The sequence below is a fragment of the Lemur catta genome, chromosome 12 (assembly GCF_020740605.2).
Source record: "Lemur catta isolate mLemCat1 chromosome 12, mLemCat1.pri, whole genome shotgun sequence".
NCBI lineage: Eukaryota > Metazoa > Chordata > Mammalia > Primates > Lemuridae > Lemur > Lemur catta.
This window is the reverse complement of record NC_059139.1, coordinates 46486469-46499016: the sequence shown is the minus strand read 5'-3', so window position 1 is coordinate 46499016 and position 12548 is coordinate 46486469. Positions and strand designations below refer to the sequence as shown.

The window sequence follows — 12548 nt, the reverse complement described above, 5'->3', positions numbered from 1 at the left end:
ACTTAAATGAAAGTAAACTCCTTGAGGGCACAGCTTTTTCTTTTTGACTTTTTTTTTTTTTTTTTTTTTTGGTTACTGCTATATCACCAGTGCTGAGAACAGTGCCTGGTATAAAGTGGGCACTCAGTACATTTTACTGAATGGATAAGTAAATGAGCCTATAGGACTCATGTCCACCTGCCCAGCCTGGGCCTCGTGTTTGGACCTGTGGCCTCTCCTGCCTTCCACGCAGGAACACGTGGGGGAAGCCCCTCCGAGCCTGAGAGCTGCTGCCTCTGTCCTAAAAGGAATGATTTTGCCCTGTCTCCTTTGTAATTATAACTTGTGTTCCAATCCCAACTCCACATTTTCCTGTTAATGAAAATGTAGAAGATAAATTATGGAGAGAACCCAACAAAAGTAACAAACTAGTGACGAGAAGTTGAGACAGTTAAGTTAGCAAACCACACAGCTGTTTTTTTTTAATTACAAAAGAATTTTAAAAAATGGATTCATAACAGTGGCAAATGATATTATAGTGGTTCTCAGTTTGCTTATGGCCCGACAGGCTCTAGGCAGGCAGCAGTCTTCCAAACGATATCAAGACTGAAGTGGGATGCTGGGGGAGGCACAGATGATCTGCGATACTCAAGATGACCATGAGCGGTTTTGAAACGCACCTCCATTTCCCCTCCCCAGGGTGAGCATTACTGTCCTATTGGAGGAGGAGAAACCCAGGGATAGTGAAAATGGCAGAAATAATGTCCGGGCAGTTGGGGGAGCTCAGCAGAGTTGAGGAAGAGCAACATTTCCAAAAATACCTTCCACAGGTCACTTCCATGAGATGTTGAGAACTGGGAAAAGGGATTGTTCTGTGATCAGTTAAATTAGGGAACTGCTAGATTAAACAAGATTACACTTACTAGAACCTATAAAACATCAACTGCATTCTGAATCTCCAACAGGGGAGGTTTCATATATGGTAGTCCCCCTTATCCACAATTTCATGTTCTGCAGTTTCAGTTACCTGTGGTCAACTATGGTCCAAATATGTTAAATAGAAAATTATAGAAATAAACAATTCATATGTTTTAAATTACATGCCATTCTGAGTGTGATGAAATCTCGTGACATCCTGCTCCATCCCACCCAGAAAGTGAGTCATCCCTTTGTCCATCATCTTCACGCTGTCTACACTGCCTGCCTATTAGTCACTTAGCAGCACTTCCAGTTATCAGGTCGACTGTCATGGCATGGCAGTGTTTGTGTTCAAATAACCCTTATTTTACTTAATAATGGCCCCAAGGCACGAAAATAATTATGCTGGCATATTGTTATAACTGTTCTATTTCATTATTAGCTATTGTTAATCTCTTACTGTGCCTATTTTATAAATTAAACTTTATCATAAGTAAGTACATATAGGAAAAAACATAGTATATACAGGGTTAGGTACCATCTGGGGTTTCAGGCATCTACTGGAGGTCTTGGAACAGATACCCTGGGGATAAAAGCAGAGCTACAGCACAGCATTTTCTACTTATTCAGCCAAAGAATCCTTATTTTTCAAAACATCTTCCAAGATTGGTGTTCTATACAATGCTTTTTGAGAAATCCTGGCACAGAGAGATCAAATAAGGACAGGAAGGCAAGGGGAAAAAATAGAACCAGTTTATGGATTAATAAATACTAATAATTAACTTATTAATCTACACATATTAAAATAAGATGCCTTTTGGGTCATTTATTTGGGATAACTTCCCATTATTCTGGGAGTATGATTATAGTCATGAAACTATAAAAACATAACTGGTTCGTAGGCAATAAGAAAACCATTTATCACACTCACAAAAAGAGCAAGGTTAACTTACAGGCTGAAGTTACTTTATATATAGTCTTTTAATTAATGACAGCCACAGACATAAGCTTAGAGTTTTCCCCTCTACCCATTGTCCCAGAAAGAATAGAAAAGCGCGATCACTTAAGAATCTTCTAGTAGATCTCAAAGTTTGCTTTATTTTGTTGTTGTTGTTTTTAAGAGGAAGCTCTCATGGCTCAACATGTTTTGTTTTTCCAGTTGAGTCTCTTCTAGGCTCATGAATGGACAAAAATTGAGTGTTTTCACCTTGGTTGAATACTGCCCTTTGCTAGAATGTGCATACAGTTTCTAATATTCCTTTAGGGGTAGACAAATACAAAAGCATTGTCTAGAAGGTCTATAAAATACACACATTATTTGGAGTTAGAGGGCTTAGGATTCCATCCAAAGTCTTTTGTTTTATGATTAAGAGACTTCAGTCCAATTGGCAGGCAGGTCTAATAACTTGGCTGTCCCACGGCCCCATCAAACTCACTCTATCTAAAACTGACACATATTTTGTCACAATCCTGCTTCCTGTGTGGCCTGTCCCACCCGGGGACACACCCCAGGAATGGAGGAATCCCCTTCTCCCTCCCCACTGACTCCTAGTCAGACCCCACGCGTTCAGGACGGTACTCACCTGCCCCACCGCCCATCCCATTACACCGCTGTGGTGCAGACCCTCCTCTGCACTGCTCTCCACAGCCCCCTGGCTGGTCCCTCTGTCTTCCACCTGGCCCCTCCAGATCCATTCGCCATATGCCCGCCATAGCAATCTTTCTAAAATAATAATCTAATTTGATTTATTTTAAACAGCTCCAGAGCTGTCAGTGTGGGATTCCAGCAACTTGCCTCATGTACAGCCCTGCCAATCTGCCTACCTCTCAAGCCTACATTCCTGGCATCACTACCAACACACACACACACACACACACACACACACACACACACACACACACACACATTCTCCAAGACTGCAGAATGACCTGCATTTTCCCCAGTGCATCATCTGGTTCAGGGCTCTATACTGCATGCACATCTACTGTCTAGAATTCCCTTCCCTCCAGGAGATCACAGCTCCAGCCTCACCTCTTCCAGGAAGCTCTCCCTGACCACTCCACTGCCACATTCTGCAGCATGCTAATATGGAGGGCTACTTGCAAATGACTCCTGCAGAACTTATCATATGTGCTGTGAAAGCTTGCTTTTCTGCCCCAACCCCAAACCGTAAGCCCCTTAAGGACAAGAACTTGGAATTTAAGCACTCGTTTAGACATCATTTTGTTTTAAATTAGTTTGAAGGTGGAGTACGCGGGAGGAAAAAATGTACAAGATGATTTTAAACATCAGAATTTGATTTTAAAAAGAAAAAGAATAGAGGCTTATATAAGAAATAAAGGTAATATAAAAGTGCAGTCAGCTGTGCCCTAGGCATTTGCAATCAGCAGCCCAGAAACTTGGCTCCAAGTTTTTTATCAGCCAACCAGAAGAAACCTGATCAGTTACAGCTACGGCAAGCGAAGTGCTCAGGAGAAGCCAGTGTTCCCAACACGAGACCAGAAAGAGGTTTCCCCTCCAGGTCTTCGAGGGGAAAGCGTGAAGTAACTCACCACCGTTTTGGGCAGGCGGGGTAAACTGTAGCCCCCTCAACATGGCCCAGCTCCACGGGGCCCAGCGTGGTGCAGTTTGTGGAGGAAACTCAGCGGGTCGGGTTTCACCCAGGAACAGATGCAGTGTGCATAGACCACACAGACTTCCAGCCACTCACCAGAACTATTCCTTCTCCAAGACTACTTTTTAACAAACATGGAGGTAAAGAGTTTATGACCACAGTACCTGACACATACCTGGAAGCCAGCTATTCTGTGTTGCCAATTAAAAGCAGAATCAAAAGTATTAATTAGCTGTTCACACTGGTGGCTTAGAAACAAGGATTTTGTCCTATTTTTCCTCCCTAACCCCAGCATCTAGGATAGTGGTTCTTAGCCCCATCAGGCCAATGTCCCTTGATGTTAACAGACATGTCATAATGCTCCCTTCACTCTTCTGAAATTAAGTTAATAGGTAACATAACTCTACCCCTCAATACCAGAAACCTTATCTCTACATATAATTTCAAAAAATCAAAATCAAAATAATATCCTAGCTAAAATATGAAGCAAATGGAAAGTAACTAATCATAAGATAATATGTATTTCAAGACATAAAACCTTTGCCCTGACTACCCTGCAAGACACAGTGACGATGTCAGATTTTTGCAAGCACTGAGTTTGTAAAAAATACAAAATCAGAATCCATTCCAGACAAGAAGTACAGGAATACGCAAAAACAGAGTTAAGAATGCTTCCTTGGCTGGGTGCCGTGGCTCACGCCTGTAATCCTAGCACTCTGGGAGGCCGAGGCAGGCGGATCGCTGGAGCTCAGGAGTTCGAGACCAGCCTGAGCAAGAGCGAGACCCTGTCTCTACTAAAAATAGAAAGAAATTATCTGGCCCTCTAAAAATATATATAGAAAAAATTAGCCCAGCATGGTGGCGCATGCCTGTAGTCCCAGCTACTGGGGAGGCTGAGGCAGTAGGATCGCTTAAGCCCAGGAGTTTGAGGTTGCTGTGAGCTGGGCTGACGCCATGGCACTCATTCTAGCCCGGGCAACACAGCAAGACTCTGTCTCAAAAAAAAAAAAAAAAAAAAAGAATGCTTCCTTGAATAAGAACTCCTATTCATTACTAGGACTTGCTAATAGACCAGACTTATTTGTACATGAGAGAGGGGAAATAACCTGACAGGAAGCAAGGACGGCATGCCCAGATGAACAGCCAAATGTGAGAGAATAAGGAATGACGATGCTCCTGCAAATAAGGGGGGTGTTATGTACAAGTGTGGCACCAGACTGATTCCACGTGTGATGGTGTGCCTAGAGTGGGGCACTGTTTTATAAAATAATATATCTCCATGAAGAACTCCCACCAGTAGAATCGTACATTCAGTCTCTGAATCACCATCCGGACTGTGAACAGCTGTACAGGACAACTCCCGAGTTGTGCAGGGCTGTTCTGTACCCTGAAGAGCATTTAGCATCCCCAGGCCCTCATTTCTAAGCACCAGTGATGCTCCCCAACCCTCATGACACGATTCCCAAAGCATCCTGGCCCAGCAGAGTAGGAGCTCCACAAAGCTTGAACAAGCTAAAGAACACATGATTGAAGGGCAGAATGAAAGAACAAATTGAACTCTGGAATGAGAACAATCTCTGAGTGTCAGGAGAGTGCGCTGAAGACCAGACATGTGGGAGCACCTGGCCCAGCGCCTGGCAAACAGCACTCAGCAAACGCTAGTTGAATAAAAAGTTGAAACAAACAGTACACCTCACTCTACACTCAGAGGACCCAGCACTTTGCTGAATCCCACCACCACCCCGATCTTGCCCCTGAGCTCCCTGGTTCCCGCTTCACCGCACGCTTCACACTTCGACAGATCCTGAGCCCTGCCCTGCTCCCTAAGTGGGGAAGGAGCACGTACCTTCTGCAGTTTCTGCAGCACCAGAGGGCACAGTAGTTCTTTCCTCCGGCCTGGCTTCTTGCTCAAGGGCCTACGAAACAAAAGAAAAAAAAAATTCACTGAAAACCATTTAAGGCTTCAAATATGCAATAAAGAGATGAAAATCACACTCAAGGATCTCAGAGCTGGGGAAGTCGGGAAGGAAAAGGATGGGTGAAAGCTGCTGGGAGAACACACAGCCAGCACTCCCGGGCGACGGTGAGAAAAATCAGGAGAAACTCCAAGGCAGGGGCCAAAATCGTCCCTGCTACTAATCTTTTTCTGCTTCTGCAGGTCACAACAACTAGGAGGTTCTCAGGAATGTGACGCAGAACCAGAAAGAAGGGCTGCTGATTTATGCATCTGCCCACCTGGAGCAACCGCCATCCAGCCCCCGAGACACAGGGATCTCGAAGGACCAGGGGACAGGGTGGGACCACGCTCACAGGGAGGATCCAGGATGACCTTGAGCTGCGAATGGGCACATGCTGGTGCAGGCTGCCCTTGGCTGAAACTAAGTTGGTGAGTCTTCCAAAGGCCTTAGAGAAAAGCTAACCTCTAGGGACTGATTTTCTTTTCAGACTGATTCCCCAAAGCCAGGGAAAATGTGAAGAAACACAGAATTTTGTGTTGATGTGCCAAATAGTAAACCAGCCCAAGATTGAGTCAGCGCACATTCCAAAATAAATCGTCAGCACACTTGGGCTGGCAACTACACAACTGACGGGGATCCTGAATCCCACTGGGCACGTCAGTAAGCCCAGGACACTGAGTGCCTCGCTCTTTGACTATTTCAGAACAACATCCTGAGGCCAGGGCAAAAAGAACAAGAAAATACACACAATTTACTAAACCATAAGAGGGCAGGGATCAATAAGTGCCCAGTCACCCACTCCCCATGCGCTGCTAACTCCCCAGCCCTACCTCCGAGTACTCTCTTCCAGGGCCCACCATGGAATGAGCAGGTCTATGTGGGGAGGCAGCGAGGAGATGGCCCCATGAGCACCTGGGGTTGGGAGAGGGGGAACCACACGGGCTTAAGGCCCAAGACAGCCACCTGCCCCATGTGTCTACCTGGGGTAGCCTTAACCTCAAGCCTCTTGTCTTTCGGCGAGGGGAGTGGCCAAGCCTATGTGAGAACAGGGCATCAGGCAATGCTGGTCTCTGATCCCAATAAAACTTGAAATAAGGAAATACTATTTTCTTTTGTAATAAGATGTATTAAAACTTAATTTTTATCCTTATGATTAATTTTGGCTACAACTTAAAAAACTTAAATTTCCTAGTTGCTTTATTAATTTTAGCCAAGTTCTAGAACAAAATTATCAGCATTCTGATTAACCAAAAAAGCTTCATTAGGGGGATATAACTAAAAAATGATTAAAAGATACAGCCAAGATTTTGCCTATTATTTAATTTCCTAATATCTGTCATTACAGTTTGGATATTTAGTACCAACTTCAATTTTAACATTTAATATATTTTATAAATTGTCATCCTGCCATCATCAACTGTAATATAGCGTGAAAACATGAAACTGTCACAACTCTGAACAAGTATGGCTTCTGAACAGGATCACCTGAAAAGCTCTTGTGTCTGGTTAAAGCAAACTCAAGTTTCTGCAGCAAGGTTTTATTGTCATTGTTCTAGAGGGCTGCAGATAACTGAGCAATGCTCAAACCCTGAGATTAAAGGTATCTCTTTGGAGAAGGTTGTGTATGGGCTGTGGTTCAGTGAGGCCCGCAGTCTCTCAGATCAGTCTCAGATCAAAGTCATTGTCTATAGCTGTCATATAAAAATGGACTTCTAGACAAGATTCAATATAGCATGAATACTTTCTACACAAAATCTACATGTAATCTTGTAATATTTCTTATCCAAAGTTGTAAAGCTTTAGTATGACAACCCATAAAATAATTACTACCTGCTTACATTTAAAATAATATCTAACCAAGTAAGATGTTACCAGAAAAAATTTTAAATTCAAGAAAACTGTAGAATCATTTTGTCAGGCAAGTGAGAATGAATGACTTTGGGCATCGTGAAGAACCTCTCAGCCCTTCCCTGCCAGTCTCCCTGCCCACCACCAGCCACACTCCTTGAGGAAGGAAAGAAGGAGAGGGCTGTGGAAACTTGGAACACAAGGCCATTCCATCTGAACTGATTCTTTCACCAAGTGTTCTTCATAAAATGAAAATCTCAGAGAAACTGGAGAGCCATCTCCATTTGGTCTTTGTTATTGTAAAGTCCACTACAATATACGATTGTGGCTTCCAGATTTAGTCCTCATAAATCAATCTTACCCCAAGGTCACCAGCATTATCTCAAATGAATGACATATCATGAATTCAGCCTCAGAAGTTGGAGGAATTTATAATGAAGCAAATGTTCAGTAATTTTTGCTGTACAGAGAGTTTGTTCTATTCTTTTCAGGAGGTTAGTCACCAAGTGCCATGCTGCTATGTGAGTGTCTCTTCTGAGGACAGGCAAGGAACAGAGTGCATCTTGAGAGCCACTGTGCATCAAAGCCAAGCATCTACCCAGCCGGAATAACTGCCACTTGGTGCTTCAGTGAGAAGCCACAGTGACGGCTGAAGGTTTGAGTATCTTCAAATGACAAGAACCTTTAACCAAAACCCTTATTCTGCATATATGGTACATAATACTGTGTGTCAGAAAATGATACACCAAATTCCCTAAAACTCAACAAAGAGAGGAAGATCATACTCTGAAGAGCATGTTTCAATTGTTTAAATAAAACTTAAATGGAGCAAGCCAATAATCATCTTTGTTTGATATATAATGTTCTTGGCTAAAATTTAGCTTAATTATATGAAAACACTGTACAAAAGCCAAAACTGTGATAAATGACAGTCTCAGTTTTCTAAGCTGACTTTTTACTCTATAAAGCTATATAGTCGTGAAACCTGTGTCTTGTTCTTGGAGAACATAGGAGGCCACAGGATCTGGTTAGTGGGTCCATCAGACCCCTGAGCACTGCCAACTAGATTGACTCAAGCCCCCTTACTAACACTTTTCTTAATAATAACTAAAATACGTAAATATTCTTTATATTCTTTCAGAGTCTACAAAATATAATAATAATGAAAGTGAAACATTTTAAACCCCAAGATGGGCATGCTATGATAGTACTCAAAGCTGGAGTTTGGGCCATGATGTGAGGAGGAAAACCTCTTTGGAAAAGAAATAGGTTTTTACCTGTCCGCATTCAAAAAGAATCTGTATGCTGGGACAAATTCTTAACTACATCTAAGCCATAAGAAAGCACAGGAGTAGATATTATACGTATAAGATAGCCCTAAAGGCAACTGTTTTAGATAATAATTATAATATAATCAATAAATTAAGAGAAAAAATCCAATATTAAAATATTAAAACCCAACCATGTGTAGGGCTGACTCAGAAAGGAAACAAATATTATACAAACTACTATTTTTCTACTGTGAAAATATAATAATCATCTTCATTCTACTGATCTAACACAGTTTCTAATTTCATATCCCCCAAGGATTCATTTTAAAAAAGTGCTACCCCCAGAAAACACTGTTCCCATAACAATGAATTGGTGCCTGCACTCTCCCAAGGAGTGTGCATCAATTGTATTCCAGAATAACTGGACACAAACCTTGACAAGAAAGGCTCTATCCCAAAAGTATTTCCGGAAGAGTTTAATATCTGCCTCCAACAGATGCTCGGCTGTGTGGTTAAGGGTTAAGGTCAGCGTTTCTGATGAGTGAACATAATGCAGGGAGGCTTCTTCGTTGAGCTGCACTCGGGAGAAGGCTGGGGACCGCCTGCCCTGAAAACTGAAACACCACAAATCAAAACCCACGCACAAGCTTCGAAGACACCAACCGCAAGATTCCAATACCCACACTACCCCTGACATTAGAAATCCAACTAGCAAAACGATCCTTGAAAGTCACCTACATGCAATAAATACACAAGCTTATGTAAATAGATACTTATAAAGCCATCTTTCTTTTTCCTCCTAGAGAATAGATCTATTGAAAAGCCATTGACAAATACTATATACTTTAAAGGTTTATATAAATAATGAAACAGTACTGACTTTTAAACACAGTACTTTACCTCAATATTTCATTCGCCCTTTAATCTGAAAAGATGCCTCTCACTTTAATGGGGCCATATGTAGTAGAACAAATCAGCTGGCAGCCAATAGTTTATTAGGTGATTACAGTGAAAAACAGACATGATCTCTAGGGAGCATGATGAGGTTTGGATGTTACAAACAAGTGAGATGTTCATAACACACTGGTACCACTGTTGTAAATCACTTTCTCATGCAAATTAATAGACACATAAATTTGATCATGTACTTGATCAAAAATGCATTAATAAGTATATTTTTAGATACACTTTTAAACAAAGGAACAATATTCCCAAACTAAATTCTTGAGTATAAGCTTATTGTCTGTTCTGTCTTGGCTAAGAACAATTGCATATTTGTAAGCTATATGTAGGCTTCATGGTTAGTATCATAATATTCTGGATGGCTTATAAGGTCATGTAGTAGCAACAGCAAAACAGCCTCAGGAGGAAAATATTAATGCTTCCAGATTACAGACCACCTCGGCATGTTATCACATCCCAACAGATTGTTCCCAGATTTCTCCCTTCACGGAACTAGCTCTATGCCTCTTTCTCCTCCTAATATGACATCATTTGTTAATGAATGTTTGCTTTACAAAATTATATTTCCAATGAAATACATGTTGTCTCCATCATATGGAGTGGCAACAAGAGATCCATAAAGAGCAACTGTACTCTAAGATTTGGGGAATCTCCCCAAACTCCTGACATGAATTACTGGCAAGGACTCCCGAATCGTCCAAAAAACAACTCTCCGTGCCAGTAGGGTACATGGTCTCTGAGCCTGAGTAATAAGGTCTTTGTTATTAATTTAGAATATGGAAGCTCCATCATTTGGTCAGAATTTATCATACAGTCTAATTCTAATCCCATCCAGGAATGGATTTATCAGACATGTAAGCTTTTAAAATACATAATATCTTCTGGTCTTGAATACAGTAAAAAAATACAAAGTTATCAACAGAGGAAGAACTCAGCCTCCAGGACCTCAATGGAACACTGAACTATCCACACCAACTGAGTCAAATGAAGCATTTTTGCCTTGCCCATTTTAGACAAGAAAGGGAGGTCACGTTAAAGCAAATTAAAGTATAATTCCCTTTGAATGGGCTTACCCCTTGGTTGATGCTTATCTGACCAAATGAGAAAAAAAAAAAAAAATAACCAGAAACCTGATTTCTACTCTAACATGCACTTATGAGCCATATAACCGTAAGTGAATTACATGGAGTTCCACAAGCCAAATAAGAAAAACCAGCTGAGTAAGACATGCTGTGTAATAATACTCTAACAATATTTAAAATTTATGTAGCACTTTGTAATTTTCAATGTGCTGTCCTACTTATCTTTTGTTTTTATATGCTAAATTAATTAAATCACTATATATGAATCTTCCTTACATAAATTAAGAATAATGACATATCTGAACCATTCTAAGTAACAATGTACTCATTATTTATTAGAAGCATCAATACCATCGTCAACATAGAGTACTTTGTAGTTTATAAATTCTTTCCTTTATGTTATTTCACTAGACCCTAATGACCATCACACTGGCTAAATAGTACCATACCATTTGTCTGTTATTCATTGATTCAACAAAAATTTATGTTCTTTCAATGAATATTATGTGCTAGACACTGTACTAGAATTATTATAGTCCCAGCCCTCAAATGATTTAGTAGGGAGATATATGTGGGTTTGTGTGTGTGTGTATGTGTATACATATATATATATATTAGTAGGGAGAGATATATGAAACAAATGACCACATATATAATTGTAAAATTATTAATATTATGAATTAATCATATTTAATATTGTGAATTAATCATAATCATAAAAAAGAATAACACAGAAAACCTTTCTGAGGAAGTGACATTTAAGCTTAAACCTAAAAGATGAGTAGGGGCTAGTGATTCCTCTGATTTTTTTTTCATTATTGCCCCCCATGGAGCCTTTTGAGACTTTTTTCCCTGTCTTTCCCCCATGAAATCTTAATACCAAGTATATTTGTATATTCGTTTATGCACTATATGTGTATCTGTACTGTATACATAAGAACTAACAGTAAAACATAAACCAACACTAGCTTATGGTTTGGTTATTTCCATTTTTCCATAATTCTTGGCAGCCTTTATAGAAATAGATTAAGAGAGAGGAACTACCAAGTAGTTAAACTTACTTTTTGATGTCTTCCACCAGCTTGGAGTGTCCACCGTGTAAAGCTAAGTCTAATGGTGTGGCACCCTCTTCATTGGGTAAAGCCAAGGCCTGGACTCCCCCAGGGAGACACAAAAGGAACTGGGAAAGCTTAGCCAGGCCCCATCTCATAGCCAGGTGTAGAAGAGACTCTCTGTGCAGAGATACTGAAGACAAAGAAAAACATATGATATTAGTTCCTTTATTTACAAAGCTAGATTTGTACATTTTATCAAAGAGACAATGTATTTAGACATAATAAGAGTGTCACAGCCAGAAGGAACCCCCAAAAGCATCTAATACCAACAGCTCATTTTACAAATTTGGAGAGGTCAAGTGATTTGTCCAAGGTCGGGTAGCCAGTAGGTGCGGGAGCCAGATCTACTCAACACTGGGACAGTGTTCTTTCCACTGTGATGCCACACATTTGCATCTTTCACTGAATGTACAGGAAAGCCAACGGGAGAAAACAGGTTGCAGGAAAAAACCGTCCTTTGGAAACAGACACCTGTTGATTTCCAAAGCATCCTTCAAGAAGGTATTGCTACTTGGGCAGGGCATGCTCTGGAAGGCTAAGACCGTAGAGGAGCCTGTTTCCACCCTTAGTCCTCAGAGCTGCTCCTCCCCTGATAAGAAGCTACAACAGAAATGGGCTTCATTCATATGTCCAGGAAATTTGAGATTGAGACCATGGTCTTCTCCAAACTTCACAGTTGTGCTTTTGCCCATCTATGAGATCTCTAAGATTATTTTCATATTACCAATGCCACCCCAATGCTTAGCTTAGAAAGCTAGGCCTGTGCCTTTCCACAGTGTCACCCCTGGACAGAGGGCTT

The 12548-nt window shown here is 41.0% G+C and overlaps 1 protein-coding gene across 3 annotated transcripts in view; it reads right to left on the bottom strand.

The window, feature by feature from the left end:
* The window catches only part of ARHGEF28 (Rho guanine nucleotide exchange factor 28), a 265920-nt gene that overhangs the window by 136696 nt on the left and 116676 nt on the right, over nucleotides 1–12548 (bottom strand). For all 3 annotated transcript variants that reach the window (XM_045566117.1, XM_045566119.1, XM_045566118.1), the window contains 3 exons: nucleotides 11696–11879; nucleotides 9023–9203; nucleotides 5359–5428 (listed from right to left, as the gene is read on the bottom strand). In XM_045566117.1, the coding sequence (XP_045422073.1) occupies nucleotides 5359–5428; nucleotides 9023–9203; nucleotides 11696–11879 (435 nt within the window). The remainder of the gene's footprint in view (nucleotides 1–5358; nucleotides 5429–9022; nucleotides 9204–11695; nucleotides 11880–12548) is intronic.